The 22547-nt window shown below is 38.2% G+C and overlaps 1 protein-coding gene across 2 annotated transcripts in view; it reads left to right on the forward strand.

Moving 5' to 3' along the window:
- The window catches only part of LOC135226360 (tyrosine-protein kinase Drl-like), an 83681-nt gene extending 61383 nt beyond the window's left edge, over positions 1 to 22298 (forward strand). For both annotated transcript variants that reach the window (XM_064265828.1, XM_064265837.1), the window contains exons 9-12: positions 9524 to 9652; positions 10056 to 10215; positions 12731 to 12867; positions 17098 to 22298. In XM_064265828.1, the coding sequence (XP_064121898.1) occupies positions 9524 to 9652; positions 10056 to 10215; positions 12731 to 12867; positions 17098 to 17209 (538 nt within the window). In that variant the 3' untranslated portion in view covers positions 17210 to 22298. The remainder of the gene's footprint in view (positions 1 to 9523; positions 9653 to 10055; positions 10216 to 12730; positions 12868 to 17097) is intronic.
- The last annotated feature ends 249 nt before the right edge of the window (positions 22299 to 22547 follow it).

A 22547-nucleotide genomic window follows, 5' to 3' on the forward strand; every position in this document is an offset into this window, starting at 1 on the left:
TGCTAATAGAACTTACACACATGGCTAAGGTTTTCTGACTGCCGGCAACACTGAAAGAGGAGGCAAGCATAACTATGGTAACCTGGCCAGTGGAAACAATCTATAGAGGAAGTAAACATGACTGATGGAGGTGACAGTTGTACCTGGAAATGAATGCCAAGTATTTGGATACAGTTAGGTTCCCTAACACTTTTAAACTCTTGCATAATGACAGGCTCATAGCTTATGTCAACCCTGCTACCCACAGAGATCATCTTAAAGATTCACATTACAAAACTTTTACTTATGAATTAAACCTTCTTCATCTGGTGTATGATTCGCTGGAATATCATGTAATTAAAAAAGCCAGTTCTATTTACAGTGGACCCCCCCTTATTCGCATTCTTGACATTTGTGGACTCACATATTCGTGGATTTTCATGGGAAATTCGTGTATTCGCGGTATGTTTCTGTGAGAAATATCCACAAATTACTGTACTTTTATATCAGTTTCTTGATTGAATGCACTTTTTGTGATAAAACTATTAAAAAAACCATGTACAAGCATTTTTAGTGGGTTTTTCTTGAGTTTCAACTAACAAAAGAGGAAATTTTAGCATTTTTATAGGGGTTCTTAAGTATTCATGGATTCTAGCTATTTGCGGGGATATCTGGAATCCAGCTCCCCCCCCACGAGTACGGGGTCGTCTACTGTTCTCAGTTATACTTCAATTTTCACAACATAACTCTGTCAATATATATATGAAAAGTTAGTTTGTTTACCTAGAAAAAATACAAATTGTTTTAAAACTTTCCATACTAAAGATATGCCACCACTGAAGTGTAATTTTCTGTGACTAGAAATGCTTTAAAAGCATTGCTAAACTATTGCCCTTTTGTATAGCTGATTTTTTAAACTTTTCAGTCAATAAGTTTATGAATGCAGTATAAATGTTGAAATATGGTGGATCCTTGCTCATGTAGATGTTGAAGATTGTGATAAAGCAGCCAAAGCCCCAACTAGTGCTATGATGAGATCGATTGTACCTATTCTTATAAGTGATTTCTTCAGTCTTCGACACTCGTAACCGAATGGTAGGGTTAGTTGAATAATGAATCTTAAAACAACCATTTACATCCATATTTGGAGTGAAGAAATATCATGTCACTTCTAATTAGTTTGCACCGAATTGATTCATAGATGTTTGATGAATGACACAGTTGTTAAATGTACCAAGGGATCTGTCTTTACAAAGAGCAAACCAATCAGGGCACCCCTTTGAGAGTTGGGCATGTTAATTCACTTTTGGTTAGGCTATTTATTCACTTTTGGTTAGGCTATTTATCAATGATAACCTATCAGAATCAGAAAACATTACAAAAAGACGTGGCTACTCGGGAAGGTAATACGTACACAGAAATAACTTTTTCAAATTTATAAATTTTTATTTATACTGATATTGTGGAAGAACTGCATTACATTACTTGTGACCTAGTTTATCATTTGGCTTTGTATAGCACAGATAGTCTCTTGTTTGTCCGTTTTTCATAATACGTTCATATATTGTATGTTAATAGAAATCTTTCACAATCGTAGAGCAACCAGAATTGCTGAACAGTATGCAGTAAATATGCCTCCCTGTTAGACTTCTCAGTTCCAGAGGTCCTTTATTCCTCATGCTGTTGGACTGTGGAACAGTCTCCCTGGGAATGTCATGCAAGTGAAACTTAAAAAGTTCAAGCAAAGATGCAATGCATAACTACCTTCATACAATTCTCCTTGGAGTTTCGTAATTCAGTTACACAGTTATATATTTATTAATTTATTAATTTATTTTTTTTTAATAAGTGAGATCTCTTCTTTCTAATGGGCTTGTTCCATATGAATAGGGTTCATCTGAATAATAATAATAATAATAATAATAATAATAATAATAATAATAATAATAATAATAATATAGACAAAATTAAGAATTACTTGTTCATACACTGTATGCAAAATAAATATATATATATATATATAGATATTATATATATATATATATATATATATATATATATATAATATATAATATTATATATATAATATATCTATATATATATATATCTATATTATATCTATATCTATATCTATATATCTATCTATCTATATCTATCTCTATCTTCTACTATCTATCTATCTATCTCTATCTATCTATCTATCTATCTATCTTGGTGTGGTAGGTAGTTTTATCAAAAGTGTGCTTTGGGACATAGAAATAGTACCGTTACTATTATCCAAGATGGTACCGTTATTATTATTGAGCCTCTGAGCCTAATAAAGGCTTTTCTCAGGCTGGTTAAATAGTATTGTAGTATGAAATTTTTTATTAGTTGTCCATAAGTGCAAAACTCAGAGTGTACTTGTAGAAGCATCAAAAGTGTGAGGTGAAATAGATCAACATTGTGCATATTCCTTTGAGTCTTGCAAAGTAATGAATAGTAACTGAGGTGCCATAAGGGGACTGGGCATGACCAATGAGGCATAGGGATATAGATGCATGCACATTGGTGTGGGTAGGTTTTATTGTGTTGGCAATGTATAATTCTAGCATTTCATGAAATGAACAAAGGAGTTTTTACTAAGTATGGGAGATACTTGCTCAAGATTTTTCTTTATTGAAGCAATAGATTATGTGGCCCATTTTTTAGGATATTAGGATAAGTATGATAATAGGTTTGCATTTAGAGACCCATAATCATTATCCAAGATTTAAGATTTTCATACAATCAACTTACCTGTCAGATATATACATAGCTAAGACTCCGTCGTCCCCGACAGAAATTCAAATTTCGCGCCACTCGCTACAGGTAGGTCAGGTGATCTACCGGCCTGCCCTGGGTGGCAGGACTAGGAACCATCCCCGTTTTCTATCATATTTTCTCTGTCGCCGGTGGTATCAAACATTGTTGTTATTACCTCCTGACTTTAGATTCATTTTTCATCCTTTGATCATCAGTTTTCGTTTTTTTTTTTTCGGTTTTTTTTGGTTTTTGGTGACGTATTTGGATCGTGTTTTGGCATTCGCTAGAGTGGACTGTTTTTGTGGAATAACTCTTTTGGATTTTTCTCAGTATGTCTGATTCTAATGTGAGTGTGAGAATGTGTGTGAATGTAGGCTGCAGGGTGAGGATACCGAAAGCTTCGGTTGATCCTCACACTGTATGCCGTAAATGTAGGGGGTTTCAGTGTTCTGCTATTAATACTTGTAAGGAATGCGAGGGATTGAATGCAGAAGAGTGGAAGACTTTGACTTCTTATTTGAAGAAGTTAGAGAGGGATAGAATTAGACGATTGAAAGGTGTGAGTTCAAGGCCTATTGAGCCTTTCACTGATAATTCTAATCCTACTGATGTAGATTCTCCCTATGTATCTCATTCTCAGAGTGCTTTTTCGGATTCGGCATCGGAAATCGCCAATCTGAAAGCTACAATTAGAGACATGAAGTCCAAGATGGCTGACTTCAAAGGTAAGGCTAGTGAAAGTGAGCATTACAGTGAAGTGAGTTCTCCCAGTGTTGTGGATGGGGGCGTTTGATCGTCCCTGCGACGCTCCCAGGCCTAGGCCTCTTCCAAGCTCACAAGCCCAGAGGAGAAGGAAAGTCGAAAGCCTTAAGGAGGTTGTGGGGAAATCCCCAACGGTCAGACGTCCCTTCAGCTAGCTCGCTTGCGTGGCAGGCGGCTCAAGGGCGCTATAGAAAAAGCGTCCTTCGCGAGTGTTTCTCGTCCTCTCCCTCTCCTCGACCCCCTAAACGAGGGTGGAGGAATCGAACTTGTCGAGACCGCTGAAGCGTCATATGAAGCCTGACATAGATTCTAGTCCAGAGCGTTTCTCAGATGACGCTCCGTCTTCTAGCAAGAAAGCGAAGGGGGCGTCAGCGTCACCTGAAGTGTACGCGGAAGTGGAAGATTTACCCTTTCCTTCTTTCCCCCGAGTGATGACGAAAGACGTCATGCACTGGACGTGGGAGAAGAAGCGTCAAGAAAGATCATTATGGCAGTTCAAGAGCAACTGTCATCTCTAGTGGGAGTTTTAGACGCCACGTCGGAAGGACGTGACGCTTCCAATTAAGAAGTCCTCGTCCTCTCTCACCTGTTCAACGAGAAGCGTCATACAGACGGGAAACGGCTAAACGTCTTACAGAAGCGTCTAGTTCGAGAGCGAGAACAGGTGCTTACGAGAGTTTCGTAACGCCAGAGAGACGTAAGACGTCTTTTAGACGCGAAGCGTCATTGGAAAACGGAGTCATAGACATGACGCTCCGTCCAATATTATGACGCAAGAGTGGAGGACGCCTTTGGAGATCGGAGCGTCTTCCAAGCGCGAGAGCGTCATCGAGACGTCAGCAAAAGACGTCATCCATGACGCTTGGCGACGGGAAGCGTCATGTAAGCGTGAAAGCGTCTTAACTAAAATTCTAGAGAAGCCGAAGCTTATGACGCCTTCCAAGACTATTAGAGCGGGAAAGAGGAAGGATTATCATTCCCTTAGCCCCTCTCCTATTAGGAGTTTGTCTCCTCAAGAAGAAGAACGTTCGGAAAGGAGAGCGGAGACCTCATGTAGATCCCGAGTTAGAGGAAACTCGGATGACGAATATAGTGGAAGAGAAGGTCTGTCTAACTATAAGGTGTTGACTACCCTACTTCTTGAGGAGTACGGAGACGAGTTGACGCCTAGCCGCTCCTCCTTCTCGCGCTCGCTCTTTTCCAGTGCTAAGAAGACGAAGAAGCCTTCGTCTTTTCTCAAAATGAAACCCACCATATCGATGAAGAGAGCATTACATTCCTTAGACTCATGGATGAAGTCTAAGAAAGACTTAGTGAGGACAGTCTTCTGCATGCCTCCAGCAAGATTAGTGGGAAAAGAGGGAAAAGGCATTTGGTATCAGACGGGAGAGAATATGGGTATTGCTCTCCCTTCTACAACCGAAACAGATTTTTCGACTTTGGTGATGCTTCACGCGTCAAAGTCTCAATTCTGCACGGATTACGTGGGGAATTTCGGAACTGGATCATCTCCTCAAGGGACTCTTTCGTATTGGAAGTTTTTAACTTCTTAGATTGGTCCCTTGGGGTGATGTCCAAGAAAGCCCATGATTCGGAAGGAATCGAACCTGAAGCCCTGTTATGCATATTGTCTTGTATTGACAAGGCGGTACAGGATGGATCTTTTGAAATCTCATCTTTGTTTTGTTTGGGGCAGGTCTTTTAAAGAAAAGGACTGTATATGGCGCCTTCTTAACAAAGGCAGTCTCACATGCTCAGAGAGCAGCACTTCTATATGCGCCTCTATCTGACTTTTTTGTTCCCTTCTCAGTTAGTAAAGGACATTGCGCATTCTTTAACTGAGAAGGCAACTCAGGATCTGCTGACGCAGTCAGCAAGAAAGAAGAAACCTGTTGCTGCATCGGACAAGAAAGGACCCAGTACAACGGTGCAGCCCTTTCGAGGTGGTCCGACCTCCAGACCTTCCACAAGGAGGAAGGCTCCAGAGAAGAGAGGTAGATCTGCTTTTCGTCCCTTTAAGAAGGGAAAATGAAGATTCTCTCCATCCAAGCACCAGTAGGTGCCAGGCTCCTGGGATTTGTGGAAGCCTGGACACTGATAAATGCAGACAGCGTCATCTTTGGCGATCTTAAGGAGGGGATATCGTATCCCTTTCCTGAACACTCCTCCCCTAACGTCAATACCAAGGGAACTATCAGCCAAATACAAGGATCCTGTGCTGAGGGATACTCTTCGATCGATGGTGGAACAAATGTGGACAAGAGAGCGATAGAATTGGTACGGGATCAACACTCCCCGGGGTTTTTACAATCGCCTTTTTCTGGTGGCGAAAGCCTCGGGAGGCTGGAGACCAGTACTGGACGTCAGCTCTCTGAACAAATTTTGTTCAGAAGGAGAAGTTCTCCATGGAGACTTCTGCTTCAGTCATGGCGTCATTACGACAGGGAGATTGGATGGTGTCTTTAGATCTCCAGGACGCCTACTTTCACGTCCCGATCCACCCTTCATCGAAGAAGTACCTCCGTTTCATGACGGGGGGAAGGGGGGAAGGATCTTTCAGTTCAGAGCCTTGTGTTTCGGCCTGTCCACAGCTCCTCAGGTCTTCACAAGCCTGATGAAGAATGTGGCGAGTTTCTTCACCTCAAAGGAGTGAATGTCTCTATGTATCTGGACGACTGGCTCATCAGGGCCAGATCAGGAGAGACAGTGCTTGGAGGACCTAAAGTTAACTCTGGATTTAATCAAAGCGTTGGGATTGCTTGTGAACCTCGAGAAGTCTCAGCTGACCCCCAGACAAGACCTAGTCTATCTGGGGATTCGGATGGATTCTCGGGGTTTTCGAGTTTTTCCTTCGCAAGAGAGAATCGCAAAAGGTTTTGCGGATAGTCTCTCTCTTCTTAGAGAAGCAACAGACGTCGGCGAGGGAATGGTTGAGCCTTCTGGGGGGGACGCTTTCCTCGCTAGAACAATTCTTCCCTCTAGGAAGACTTCATATACGTCCGCTTCAATTCTTCCTCAAGAGGTCTTGGAGCTGGAAAAACCGGACAACTGTCGGACGTTTTTTCCCATTCCAGTGGAGATAAAGTCACACCTACAGTGGTGGTTTGCTCCCTCTGGAAGAGAACAAAGGGATCTCTCAAGAACACAGAACCCAGACCTAGTGTTGTTCTCCGACGCGTCGGAGAGAGGTTGGGGAGCGACATTAGGCTCAGAGGAAGTGTCAGGCACCTGGGAACCAGCACAGGTGTCTTGGCACATAAACTGCAAAGAGCTCTTCGCCGTACATCTGGCCTTGAAGAGCCTAGAACCTCTGGTGTCAAACAAGGTAGTGCAAGTAAACGTGGACAACACCACCGCACTTGCCTACATTCGGAAACAGGGAGGGACGCACTCCTCGTTCCTTACGAGCTCACGAGGAGACCTATTACTTTGGACGTCTCACAGGAACATCTCCCTGCTGACAAGTTCGTACAGGGAGTAAGGAATGTGAGGGCGGACAGGCTCAGCAGGAGAAAACCAGGTCCTTCATACAGAATGGACACTACACGAGGAAGTGTGTCTCGATCTCTGGTCTCTGTGGGGAACTCCTCATGTGGATCTCTTCGCAACATTCATTTCAAAAAGGCTCCCAGTTTTTTGCTCGGTCGTGGAAGATCCAAGAGCTCTTATGGTAGACGCCTTCCTGCTAAATTGGTCTCGAGTAGACGTATATGCTTTTTCCCCCATTCAAAATCCTGGGGTTAGTAATTAGAAAGTTTGTGGCGTCAAAAGAGACGAGGATGACGTTAATAGCCCCCTTTTGGCCGGCCAGGAATGGTTCACGGAGGTGGTAGAGTGGATCGTAGATTTTCCAAGATCCCTACCAAGAAGGATGGATCTTCTCAGACAACCACACTTCAAGAGGGGTACCACCAAAACCTCCCCGCTCTCGCTCTGACTGCCTTTCGACTATCGAAAGACTTGTCAGAGCGAGAGGCTTTTTCTCGCGAAGTGGCAAGCGCGATTCCGTGCGAGAGCACGCAGAACCTCCACTACGAAAGTATAACCAATCAAAGTGGGAGGTATTTAGAAGGTGGTGTAGATCCAAGAAGTTGTCCTCCTCCACTACCTCTATAGCGGAAATTGCTGATTTCCTGCTATTCCTGAGAGAAAAATCTCATCTAGCCGTATCCACAATAAAGGGATACAGAAGTATGCTCTCGGCTGTATTCAGGAACAGAGGTTTAGATCTGGCAGATAAAAATAAAGATCTCCACGATCTCATAAGGTCTTTTGAGACTTCAAGTCTAAGGAACCAGTACCTCCTCCGAACTGGAACCTAGACGTGGTCCTAAAGTTATCTGTCATCGGAAAGATTCGAACCTCCTCATCGGGCATCGTTTAGAGACATTACCCGAAAATGCCTATTCCTATTATCTTTAGGCTACGGCAAAGAGAATTAGTGAATTGCATGCTCTGCAGGATAAAGTAGGATTCAAGGGAGACTCGGCGATTTGCTCGTTTAAGACCCTGTTTTTTTTAGCGAAAAACGAGAATCCTACGAATCCCTGGCCTAAGTCATTCGAAGTCAAAGGCATGTCGAGTCTCGTAGGCAGAGAAGCAGAGAGGTCTCTATGCCCTGTTAGAGCTCTGAAGTTCTACCTTCAGAGAAAGCATCAAATGGGAGGCTCTAGACAAGGTCTTTGGTGCGCGGTAAAAGACCCCACAAGACTGATGTCCAAGAATGCGCTGGCATTCTTGTAAGAAACGTCATTACAGACGCTCATAAGGCCTGTCCTGACGAACAGTTACAACTGTTGAGAGTAAAAGCTCATGAAGTGAGAGCTATAGCGACGTCTCTCTCGTTTCAGAAGAATATGTCGCTTAAAAACATCCATAGATACGACATTTGGAGATGCAACTCAGTTATTTGCATCTCATTACTTGAAAGACGTGCGTGCGTCGTGTGACATATGAGAAGTGTTTTTCTCTAGGTCCTTTCGTATCGGCGGGGATACGATTCTGGGTACGGGAGCCGACACCAATCCTTAAATGTATATACTTTTCTTCTTTTTGGATATGGTCGAGAGTCTCTTCGAACAATGGAGGACTTAGGCTAGCACAGGTAAAGGCGGGCCGTCTGTGATTGTTCAGTAATCGAATTCTTGTTCATATCCAATTCGGTTGAGTATAATTTTTTTTGAAAATTATGTATGTGTGCGTAGTGGTTTTGAGTTTACGGTTGTTTTTGTGACGAGTTGGGCGGGGATAACTCGGACAATCCTTAGTTCTAACATATGGTTAGGATCATGGTGGTCGGGATTGGTTGTGTGCTCCTTCATAAGGTGTATTGTCATATAAGTGGATCAGCACCCATTGACAAAGTCCTTTTTAGGCTCTGCCGAGTAAGCGGATAAGACCCCATCGGCAGACCCACAAGAACTCTTGGCCATAGATCATATATCTCGCTAAAGTTTCTTGAGGTGATGCAGACTACTGGGCAAACACCCACGAAGTCTACCACCTATCAGGTAGGAACCAAGGTTTTATTTATACCTACAACATATGTTGTTTACCTGTCTATTCCATATAGAAGCTGTCTCTTACCCTCCACCGAAGGTGCCAATCAGCTATGTATATATCTGACAGGTAAGTTGATTGTATGAAACTGATATTGTTTATGTTACAATAAAGTTTCTACATACTTACCTGGCAGATATATACAATTAAAGGCCCACCCAGCCTCCCCGCAGGAGACAGGTGGAAGAGAGAAAATATGATAGAAAACGGGGATGGTTCCTAGTCCTGCCACCCAGGGCAGGCCGGTAGATCACCTGACCTACCTGTAAGCGAGTGGCGCGAAATTTGAATTTCTGTCGGGGACGACGGAGTCTTAGCTATGTATATATCTGCCAGGTAAGTATGTATGAAACTTTATTGTAACATAACAATATCATATTTATAAGAAAATTAAGATTTTTTATGTTACTGATAAAATTTTCTTGCATGCTTTCTGCAGATTCCTGCAAGGTTGTCACACATTAGTAACAAAGGAAGTAGTAAGCGTTGGTCTTCAAGTACTACAGGCTTTGTCGTATCTTCACTCCCGCCTCCTTCTACATAAAGACGTAGCAACTCGTAATTGTGTGTAAGTAAGCTGTCTGGGATTTACAGAAAGAAAATTAAACTTTCTTGGTTGAATAGGGTATAGGTCAACCCTATGAGGATTTTGATAATTTTGGCTTGTGGTCTGGTATAACAACATAATGAATAATAAAGTTCAAGTTGTAAGAGGAGAATTGATGATGACACAGTTTGTTTATTTTATTAGAAGGGCAGCACAAATAATTTAGAAAAGAGATTTCATCCATGAGTATTTAATAGAAATAGAAATTACCTCCTCCCTTTTAGTATTTTATATAATATTATGTTCTTAGGACATTGCATCAAATGCTGTAATAGTTTATTCAAGTACTTAAATAAGGAACCCTGTTTTAATGCTTTTTAAGCAAATTTTATACCTCTTCATTTTCTCATTATCTTTGTTTCAGTGTTGATGATAACTTAGCGGTAAAGTTGACAGACTGTGCACTTGCTCGAGATCTTTATCCAGCAGACTACCACTGCCTTGGAGACAACGAAAATAGACCCATAAAATGGCTTGCGTTAGAGAGTCTCACACACAAAGTCTTCACTCCAGCTGCAGATGTGGTATGTTCATATATTGAATGTGATATATCAGAGTCAGTCTTGTCAATAAAAAGAAGACAGCCACATGAAGATATTTGATAAAGAAATTTTTTGGAATAAAGAAAAGGATGTAGTATATAACTTGATACAGATGAGATAAATTGAGAAATGTACTGAGATAATGAGAAATTTATTGTCTTGTTTAGCTATTTACTTTTATCCATGTAGGCCTGGTACTAAACATGGTGTGCTAAGGGTTTCCACCACGTTTAGTACCAGCCCCTGACGTAATGTAAAAACATGAACAAGACAGCAAATTGCTCATTACCTCACATACTGTATATATACACCCTATCTATATTGTTTAACCATAAAATTACATGAATAAAATGATAGGTTAGTGTGCAGAGTAGGTGAGACTGGGATATTCAGTTACTTGGCTCTCCCCTCCCCAGCCAGGTTATGGCATGGCATCATAAGTTAGTTTGGGAAATGAAACAAAGGTTTGTTTAGGTGAGGACATGGCATTCTAGGAAAGGTTAGGATTTCTCGTGCTTAACCCTGTCTCCCCACTCTGCATCAGCTCCAAGTGATATCTTCTTGCAACAGTTTCCTTTACATTTACAGTCATTCCTTTGCCTCCATTTCATCACAGATGGAGTGCACAGGTAATAAAGAAATACTTTTCTCACAGGTAATTAAGAAATACTTTTCTCTTTACTGGTGGTCCTCAGAAATACTTGAGTACCCTGTTACTACTAGTTTTTCATGAGTTCATAGGCTACTGAAGGACCTGAGAATTGATGAGTGACTCCTTTATTTTGTGCCGGTTTAGGGAACCATATGAAAGCCACCCATGGTTAAACTCGTTTTCACACAGATGTAAAGGATTATTCATAGCACATATAGAAGTAGTTCTTATGTGTCAGAGGGGTGATCTTTCAAGTTTTGAAAAATGAAAATGAGTAAAAATTCCACCTTTATAGACCATTATGTTCAAGACCAAATGATTTAGAAGTGTACTTGCATTTGTCACTTTGAAGTATCACACTGAATTTTTATTATGTTTGTATTTGTAAACTGTGGAAAAGCTTCCTGCTTCATAGCAACTTTATGCTAGTGTATTCACTTTTGACTTTGTACATTACAGTGAGCAGAGACAAAAATAGCTTTAGTGAGAGAGTTTAATTTCCAACTGCATCCAGGGCCTTGTACTGAAAATTTTTTATTTATATTTGTTGCATTCCCATTTGAAGTGATGGATGATGGTTACTGTGGTAAGGAATTGCCAGAGTAAGGTAATACATACAGGAAATAACAGTTGGCATTGTATCTTTTAAGTCTTTGTTGAAGAGGAAAATGGACTGATTTTTACAGTAACAATTCTTTATTTCCCTGTGAAGGTGACAAGCTCATGTCACTCAGCATGTTTCAGATTGTTTCTGTATCATTGTCTTGGAAAAAGGGATTTTCTAGAACTAGTTTGTTTGAGTGAAAGAACTAGTCTTCAGAGCCTACAGCTAACACAGATATTGGTTTTGTTCTCACATAGGTTGATGTTTATGAGATGATTGCATTACCTCAAATTTGTTTACACATGTAAAGTTGTTCAAAGCTGCAAACTGTAAATAGTCAATTTGTTCTTGTTATGTTTTACATAGGGACGTGATCATAGATGCCTAAATAGCTCTTCATTATTTTTTTATGGTAATGGGTACACGAAAAAATCAGCATTCTTCATTTGTTTTCATTTTGACCTACATCTGTAATTCAACTAGTAGGCTTACATACAGCTGTAATACCTAGGTCAGTGGTAGATGAACATCAGCAGGCTGTGTTGAAAAGCTGATAATACCTAGGCTTTAGTAATTCTAGAAGGTATTTAGTTATGAGCACAACTGCTAATCATACTATGGTGGTAAAGTAATGCCTATTATGGTAAGCGTAAATAAAAGCATAAAGATGATTTCCTACGATGGTTATTTTTCTGTCATAGAGACTTGTAGAATCCACACTTGAAAAGATTAAAGGTAGTTTTTATGTTTCATGGGCACAAACCATAAAATTGATATTATTCTCCTCTTACCACACTAGTTGGTTTGTTTGTCATGTTAAAGAGAAGGACACTGAAATGTGTAGCTTTAACTAGGGAGGTTTTGTCCATCTGTTTCAAATTTTATTACTTAGAGAAGAAATATTTTGGTGGCAGCTATGAGAGAACCTTGAACTGTTACTTGTAAATCTTGATAAACCACATTGTAAGGACCACATTGTAAGAGTAAAAATCTGCATTGCTATCTCAGCATGACCTTAATAAAGTTACAGGTTTAAAGGTTTATACCTATGAAACCAAATGGTATTTTTTACAGTCTGTTGTATTGTTTTTATGAAAACTGAAAATTTCTTGGTTAGTGGCAGACCTTTATTAAGTGTTTTTTTTATGTTATTTTCTGAATTATGGTATTTGCTGTGCAGCATTTAAGAATGTTCTCAAGCCACTGTTTCAGCTAATATCAACTTTGCTTTCATGTTTTAGTGGTCATGGGGTGTACTCTTATGGGAAGTAATGACTCTTGGGCAGCAGCCTTATGGTGAAATTGATCCATTTGAAATTTCGGCCGTCCTTCGCCAAGGTGTTCGGCTTGCTCAACCTATTAATTGCCCAGATGAACTGTAAGTATTGAAGTTATACTTTTATTGGCTGTATTATTCCATTCTATTGTTTTTGTTGCCCATGCATTATCAAATATTGGTTATATGAGTTAGTAAATTGGCTAAAGAATTTTTTAAAAAGAATACATTGTAGTAGCTTTTAGCTTGTCATCTAGGTGTCATAACCTCTAGAGAAAGTCTTGTTTGTGACAAATTAACCCTTAATGGACGGATTGGTCCTCAAGAGTAGTAATAACAGGTTTGGGGTGGTGGACTGATCCTGTAGATAAACAATATTAAGCGCCGTCGATTTGGAAAGAATTAGTTGGGAAAGAGGTGCTAATACTTCTATAGCCCATAAATTCACTTAATGGCAGTTTTACACTGGTTAAAACGACGAATTGGGTGTCTCAGGACTTCAGTTCTTCTTGTAACTTCAAGGGGGAATGTATTAAGTCTGTCTCACATGACATCTTTTGGTAAATTTGCTCTTAGATATACCAAGGGGATGCTGTTGGTTTTTATTCTTGCATTTTATGATAGTATGTCGGTGGTAAATGTAATTTTTCAAAGAAAAGTGCAAAGAAATATTAGAAAAAACATGTAAAAGTAAAAAGAAGTTACTGAATCTTCGTTCTCGTTAAATTTACGTAAATATTTGTCAATAAATATGCTAAGAATTTGTTACTGATTTTATTTCTTATCTGTTTTGATATTGTGCAAGCAGTAATTATAATTTTAAAAAATAAAATCAAATTATTTATTAGAAAAAAACATATATAAGTTTTTAAATTTACGATTGTCTATTACAAGGGGTTGTAAATAGTCATTTTCAACTTCTCGTGAAAGGTAGGGAAAATTTTTTAGGATTATTTTTTTTCCACCATGTACATGCATCTTCCTCTTTCCGTTGATATTTTTTCATAAGTTGGCTGACCTCAAAGTTTACCCGGCCTGAGGAGCTGCATATCGATATATTTACCCGTCCAGTAAGGTTAAGAAAATTTAATGTTCGTTCAGGATAAATTTGTTGTAAACTTGATGTAGAACAGCTACTATTAAGTTGGTGTCATCTTTCCATTGTCCATCGAAGACACCTTGTAAAGGCATTTACAGTCCAGTTTGCTTTACTTTAAAATAAAATTTGAAAAGTAGAAGTAGAAAGCTAAGTTTTTTGTTACTACAAACAGTCTATTTTAAGTCTGCAGACTTACTTAGTAAGTCTGCAACTTACTAAGTAGTAACATAGCTATAGTTTCTATCCATCGGCAGCTACAATTTTTGAAATTCCCCGGTAGCACTATATTCGTTTTAACTAGGTGATACCCCTTACCCATTATGGAGAGAGAGAGGAACCAACTTAGCACGTACTTCAGTTGTTACTGCCGGCTGGTACTGTTAACAGCTGTACAGCAGCAGCCAAATTTTTGGGATTGCTTTGCTTTTACTTAATGTCTTGGAAGTTTTGTTGAAGTACTCTAACATTTTGATAGCCATTTCAGCAACATTTAGCTATTGTAGTGCTTTTGGATTAGTCCTTACCTTAGGATTGAGGTAGTTAGCAGGCATACCTGATACTAGCTCTCAAGGTACTAGGTATTGCAGCAAAGGCTGCTGTACAAGACTTTTTGAAGCTTGTTACGATCCACATTCAATTTGTACAGTTTGTAAGGGTCAAACTTGCTCACCGGATCTGGCTTGTGGGGAATGTGTCAATTGGGACAGTAAAGCTTGGAGAACTTTAACTAGCCACATTAATGAGTTAGAGAGAGATAAGAGGAGGAAAGCTACTTCTAGGGCTAGCTCTAAGGACCATGTAGTTAGACAGGATTTGTTTACTGGAAATGTATGTTAGTTGCCTCCTGAACCTTCCCCCTCATCTGTTCAACTGAACCTGATGCTGTTGCCATTCTTGAAGTGCGATGGAGAAGTTAGGAGTGTCTGTGAAAACTTTGATGGATTAGGTAAGTGGTGAAGTAAGTGCCAGAGCTAGTATTGTGGAGGTGACTGTTCATCCTGCTGATTCTCCTAAGCAAAGATCCCTGGCAAACTCCCCAGTTCCTGGGAGGAGGCATACTGGTAGCTCAAGGGAGGTCAGTGGGGTCTGTTCATGATCAGTTGTCCCCTCAAGTGGTCCTGTTGATAATTCGTAGGTCACAACAGAATACCATTGGAAAGGTGTAACTAAGGAGTTAAATCTTTCCTTAAGTGCATCCTTCCTCAAGTGCATCCAACTCCAATGAGTCATCTCCCAGTTGCCAGTGGTGCTTTGTAGACAAGTCCCATCCACTGAATAGGAGGGCCCGTAAGGTGTCGCCTTCTGTCCCCATTAAGAAGACTATTGTGCTTCAAGAGGATCAACATCCTCCTTGCAGCTTTTTACACTCCCCAGAGTGACTTTCTCAAGATTATGACTGTTTACAGGGATACTGTAGTAAGAGGATTCCCTCCTCTACAAATCTCGTTCCTCGTCAAGGAAGTCGCACACAGGAAAGGTTTGGAGTGTCCATTGGCACCTGAGCTTTATCCTCCTGTGCTCTCCTCTCCAGTTCATCCCACGAGTGCTAAGAAGTGCAAGACACCTGTGAGCCTGTCCTTCTTATACAGAAGGACAGGTTGTCTTACCCCCTATTTCACCTGTAATTCAAGAGTGCCCAATGGCGCAGGATGTATCTATGCTTGAAGAGCACATACTGGTGCAGGAGTGTCTATTGGAGTACCCTATCGTTCTGAAGCCCCAGGTAATACAAGAGAACATGTTGGTGCCCAAGTGCCCATTGATGCCACAGCTCCCACGAACGCCTGAGCGCCCATCGCCGCCACAGCACCCACGAGTGTCGATCACCTGTGGTGTTCCATGAAGAACCCATCTCGCCCTATGTCTCAGAACACCCTGGCGTTCTTCTTGAGGAATATTATTTGGAGTCTCATTCTCAAGTTAAAGAATTGGATTTTAATGTAATGAAGGTGAAAGCTCATGGAAATGAGAGCAGAGGCTACGTTGCTTTCCTTTAAACATAACCTCTCTTTAGATTCCATCATCCAAGCGACATATTGAAAGGGCAAATCAGTGTTGCATGAAATCAAAATGGTTTATGACAATTGCAATATCCTGGGTCCGTATTTAGCTGCTGGCACGTTGTTGGGTAAGGGTGTATAGGAATTTGTTCCTTCCTAATCTAGTCTCTTTGCCTTGAATAAATATGTTGAGTTTTAAGGGAAGCCTGGGGGTACTTTTGATGTACTAGGAGTACCCTTTAGTCGTGTTATTAGTTGGGTATAGTTTTGATTTTTTGGAGGTGATGTATTTTCTCTGGTTTAAGTATGTTGATTATGGTACTGGACCCAGGCAGGGTCATTTTTCTGTTGACCATGCTAGCCATGAACGATTCCTTAGCTGCATGGATCTCACTAAAGTAGAGGACGACTCTTGACTAAACCTCCACGTCTTACAAGTTAATATGAGTGTTATCCAGAGGCTGTAATCGTATGTATATCTCTCTTAAAAGGTAAAGAACCAACAAGCCTTTTCATGAATGCTAGTACTATGCACATCTTTTCATTACAGGCAGTCCCCAGTTATCAGTGGGGGTTCCATTCTCGGCTGGGTGCTGGGAAGCAAAAACCCCCATTAGCCAAAACTTGGCGATTTATGGCGTTTATGGCGCAAAGTTTCAGTTAATTGCACCAATAACCAGTTAATGCCGCCTCTGTTAGGTATGTTATGGTGCCATAACTATTAAGGTGCTGATAACTGAAACCTGGTCTTTATGGCACCATAAATAGATGATTATATGGTGTTAGACAAGCGCCATAAAACTGGATCACCATTAACCGAGTCCGCCGATAACCAGGGACTGCCTGTATTTTTATGGAATGTATGTTTCTATCCATGGGTCCCACCTACAACAATGTGGGATTCAACTATGTAACTACTTGTTAAGTTGCATACATAAAAATGACATTTTTATGATAAAATAAGATTTTATGTATACATACTTACTAAGTTACATGATCAGAGCCCTCCCTCCTCCCATCCCCTGGATGGTAGGGCATAAACAACTGAAGTTTGAGCTGAGTTGGTTCCTCCCTCCCCCAGTAGTGGGTGAGGGGTATCACCTAGCCAAAACAAATATAGCACTACTGTGAATTTCAAAAATTCTAGCTGCCAATGGATAGAAACTATAGCTATGTAACTACTTGGTAAGTATACATAGAATCTTATTTTAATATAAAAATGTCTTTTTACAGTTTTCAGGCAATGACGTTTTGCTGGACTGCAGCTCCTAGAGAAAGACCCTCTGTTGATGAGCTCATCATGTACCTCACCAACTTCCAACAGCACCTTGACAGATATGTGTGACATAATGCTTCCTCGGGGCACTACGTGTGACCTCGGGATTACTTTTATGACTTTAGTGGCATTCATTGCCACTTATAAAGTGATGCGTGTATGATATCCTTCAGATAGAAAGATTTAAAACAGAATGGGGTTTGGGTTTTTATTAATTTTTCAATATTCTTTTTTATATTTTTATATGTTGTAGCTTTAAATTTTTATTAATGTGTTTCAAGAATTTGTCACTTGTTTTGATTACACACATCTTTAACTGCCTGTATAGTTTAGAAAAATGAGTACAAAACAGTGTGAGGCAGCTAATATAAAGTGCAAGAATTTTTTTTTGTGAGTGAAAGAGATACTGTGATGGATGAGAAACTGTTCAGAGAACTCCCATGTGAACTGCAAAGTTAGGTTTGTGTGTTATGTGATCATGACATTGCCTGCTAAATTTCATACTGCTGTAATGGATCTGAACTAGATGTCAAGTTACAGTATTGTATATTAGTTAAAGCAGGTGCACTTGTATTAGAACTATCAAAATCTGTTTTGACTTTCTTTTAATATTTTAGAGTGATTAAGCATGGCATTTATTCCAGGCCATCATTTACTCCATTTTTAAGGATATATAATACTCTGTAAGTACTACAACTTAAATATTTAATGTTCCTGCTACTTTACCTCATTCATAGCAATCACACCTGTCACAAGTTAATTTTCTGCTTATATGATGAAAAAAGTAAATAATTTTGGGTACAACCAAGAAAAGCATAGTAAACAAATAATTATTAAAAACTATAAATTTTGCTTTGTAATGTATTATTATTGACTCGAGAATTATAAATGTAAACCAAAATTAATTTTACAATATTTGTAATAGCCAACGTACATTTCATACTCATTTTTACTTACAGTATCAGAAAATTTTATCCTCTAATCCTGCTTGGGTTTGAAAGAGCAGTTAGTGATGACATGGCATTGCAAGCATTCAGAAAATGACTCGAGTGTGTGGTGATGAGACAGTCTTTTTATAGTAAAGTTGATAAACCATATAGTGATTAAAAGCTAAGGAATTTTTGTAAGAAATCATTGATACAAAATCTTACAATGTAAGTAAAAAGAAGAATAAATTGGTCACAATAAGTTTTTAATTCTGTACATATAGATAATCTGCTATCTTCATTCTGTATCTGTACAGTTTTGTTTATGTTTTTTAAACCGTTTTTGTTGAGGAAAATATTATTTTTCTTTCAGAATACTTTCCATATTACAGTAATTAAGTGTTAAGCATCATTTGACATGAAATTTGTAGGTTATCAAACCAAGAATTAGATATACACTATTTATATATACATATATACATATATATTTTTTTTGCAGTTGCCATACGGATAGTAAAGAACTTTTTACCTAGTAGATAGTTCAGGAAAATCTGGAATCATAGTATTCATAATGTCATTATCTTCTATATAGCCTTTACAACATTGTCTTGAGTTCTTAATGTGTTCAGTACAAAGAGCATTTCTGTCAATGTCAGTTCCCCTTCTAAGCACATTACATGAGCAGGAGACTTCAAGTACGCAGCTCATTTAATCTTCAATTTGGTATCAGTTATTTGGGAAATTGTTGTAGTTGTTTGTTTAAGAATATCTCATTATGGGTCTAAATTTGAACCTCATACTGCCTGAGAATTAGCATTCCATTTAGATTCTGCTTTCATGTTATGTGAGAATCAAATATGGTGAATATCAGGAATTATTAAAAGTAAGATTTTTGCTTGAGAACCTGGTATTTATTTTTATCAAGATTCATACACATTAATTTTTGATAGTGAAACTCCACAAATGTTAGACATTTACAGTACAGTATTTATAAACAGAATAAGTGAACAAAGTGCCATGTTGTCTTAGAGAAGTGACTTGGGTTGTCATTCATTATTTCACTTGAGCCAAATTCAATGAGTCATGATTTTAGTTAGGTATGTTGAATATCTAAAACTTCGGAACTTTGGAATTTAATACAGCAATTTATCTGCAAACATTGAAGTATCAGCTCAAGAAGGGTTGAAATTGAAAATTTTCCGCATGCATTAATATTTGCAGGTATTAGCAACAAACAAAATAGTTTGATAGTGTTTCCTTTTTCTGTGTTCTTAGTTCCAAGGGAAAGGATTTTCAAAATTTACAAGGGCAATGTAAAAGGATTTTATTATTTGGTTACGTAACAAAATATACATAAATAAATGTGAAGAACTGACAAAAGCACATCTTGAATTATTTTTGTTTCTTCTTAAGATAATTGCCAGAAAATCTTGTAGATATCTTGTTTTTTGTTGTAGTGCTGTAGAATAATAAACTTTTTCTCATGATTTCAAATCCATGCTTGTAGTACATTTTTACTGCTTTTATATTTTTATCATTTGGTATTGAACAGTTTTGCAGGTATGAAGGCAAATTGAAGGAAAATCTAATATATACTGCATGAAAAGGAGAGTGAAAAGGGATAAGTTTGTCAATGCTTACTCCATTCTGTGAGTAAGACCAGCCGGACAGTCAAACGTATTGTAATCTTTTTATGAATGCATGCTTTCATATGTTAACTATTTTTGTACCCTTTTTTTCATGTAGGGTGTTGTAAGGTTAGCAAAGTTAGATATGGAATGCATATGTTTCCCTCTACATTATTTAACATATTGGCAACTGAATCTGTTTTTCCAGGTTTTATTATTGACTTGTTTTCGAATTTTGTTAATGCTGGTGTGATGTAAAATCAAGCTTCTCAACAACAATTATTATTATTTATGTGATTTACATCATTTAGTTGACTCAGTGTAAACTTGCACTCTTTCCCTCTCTGTATCATAGCACTAATGTATATCCTAACTAGGTATTGTTATAATCTTAGTATTGTTCCCAGTACAAAGTATGTAACAACATTTTTGTATGAATTGCAGATGTAATAGCATAACAGAAGGTCAGCTGTTTCTTTTAAAGGCATCACAGTACTTTTGAAAAGTGATTTCCGTAGATAATCTATTTTTTTATCAAACAGTACAAAAGCTACTGTGTAGAACCCGGTTTTATTATTCAGGGATAATGTTCTATTGAATGAGTTTGAATATCGATAGAATTTAGGATTTGTATATTTTTAGGACGAAGAAGCGTTCATTAGCAGTAAGTTTCATTTGGTATATGTTAAATCATTGTAAAAGAATGTTTATGATGATACATCTCTCCTTAGTCAATATTGATTTTAATACACCATGTAAGTTCATTCATCCCTTATGGCAGTGCATGAGATTCATAGAAATGTGAGTAACCGGTGTTGTTGTGATTCTACTTACCTTTGCCACAGCAATCTGGTCAAAAAGTAATCTTGAACACTTTCTAGTCCAATTTTGATTCTGTGACTATAAAAGCAAAAACTAGAAGTTTTGTAATCATGTGTTTGTGATAATAATGTTAGTAATTTAAAAACTTGTGGTTATTCTTGTAGGGTTTCAAGTTCTCTTGACCCTTGTCAGATTGTACCTGTAGGTAGACATTTCCAGCTTATATCTTGTATTCTCATCACTTCAGTAGCCTGCACCTTATTGATGGAAGCATTTATGGTATGTAATGAAGAACTTCATTCGTAGCCCAGATGTGGATTGTTTTGAAAGACAAAATAGGTTTCTGTGTTGTTGTTACAAGTATCTTTTATTAAGCAATGTAATTTTTATCTTTTAGGTAATTCCCCATGTAAGGATATTATAATTTTTTTTTGTGTATGTATTTCAGTCTGATTAAATTTACATCTTCCTTAAAGACAAAATGTTATTCCTCTGGTGAAGATAATCTCAATGAGATTTAATAAGTATTAATGTAACTTTCCAGAAGCTGGACATTTTAAAAACCATTTTTATTGTCCGTTGGTTTGGAAATTTTACTTAAATTCCCCATTGGTCTGATCCTTGAAAGTAATTCTCATACTACTGTGGCAGAAGTATTCAGCATCAACTTTTTCAAGGTAACAGAAGGGAATATTGTCATTAGTGACTTAACTTTTGAGTTTTTTCATGTATAAAAAGGAGACTAATTTTACTATGTTGTTTTTTATTATTAGCGAATTAATTTTACCAGAGTGCAATTGTCAAAATCCACTAATAATAGGCAGTCTGTGTAAATTGCTTTCTAGGAACTTTTACAAAATGGTTGAGTACCATTTTTTTCATTTCTTCATTAGCAAAACAAATGAACTGAATGCAGTATTGACTCATCTTGAGTCAGGTTAACATACTGTAATTCTTTATTTTGTATAAGGTATATTGCATATAGTTTACCAGTTATATTTTTAATGGTCAGTGTTTTCTGTATTAGAGATTATGCTTTATTTTATTACCATATTTTTCCATCCTCAAAGTTCCTTGACATTAACTCAGTAATTAAAGTAACATTTTAAGACAGCCAGATGAATTTCATTTCAGAAAAATATTATTATCATTTGGGTAATACCATGAGGCAAATGAATAAGAAAATATATGGATTTTACATTTATTCCCATTTCTATAAACTGTACTGTAACCTAGAATGAAGCATTAGTCACAGTAATGGGAGGGAGAAACTGCTAAAAAAGTAACATGGGAGTTAATGGTAATTCATTCCACTAATGTTTATTATTGTTGTGCTTAGTCCAAATTGGAAATAAAAAAGATGTTTTGGCATTTCATTGACAGAAGAAAGATGCTTGTGAGGTGAGTGAAAAGCTGTCTTTCTTTAGAAATTACATGAAGTTTTATTCCCTAAGGTCAACAGTACTTACACAGGGATTTTGATTTTTAAATGGCTTATTACATGGTGAAGGTTTAGGTAACTATTTTCTACTTCTGATTGTAATTCTCATTTAGGTCTTAAGTTATTTGGTAAGAATATCAAATGTTTGAGTCTTTTCCTTCTCTTCATGTATCTATGGTCAAGCCTTGTTACCATGATGCCTCCATCAGATAATTGCAGGTTGATTTTGAAGATTTTCTTATTATTTTCATATTATTTTTTGTACTTTGTATCACAGCATGACTAATATTCAGTGTATGGAAACAGGATCTTTTATATGTAATAAAAGAAATGAACAGTTACATGTGCACTGCTTCTCCTTTAATCTTGAGTGACCTATCATAGGGAAATTCTTGTACATATTGAACTTGCCTGATTGACCATAAAGGATTCATGTGCTTGTTATGACCTGTATGACAACCAAACGAGGCCTGTTAGGAGGATATCCAGAAATGAGCGCTGAAGAGGAAACGAATACTTCTTCCCCCACCCTGCCACTTGTTTCTTGGTATTGGTGGTGTTATCAGAAAGTTGTTAAAAGTGGAAGAGGA

Source organism: Macrobrachium nipponense, chromosome 20 (genome assembly GCF_015104395.2).
Source record: "Macrobrachium nipponense isolate FS-2020 chromosome 20, ASM1510439v2, whole genome shotgun sequence".
Classification (NCBI taxonomy): Eukaryota; Metazoa; Arthropoda; class Malacostraca; order Decapoda; family Palaemonidae; genus Macrobrachium; species Macrobrachium nipponense.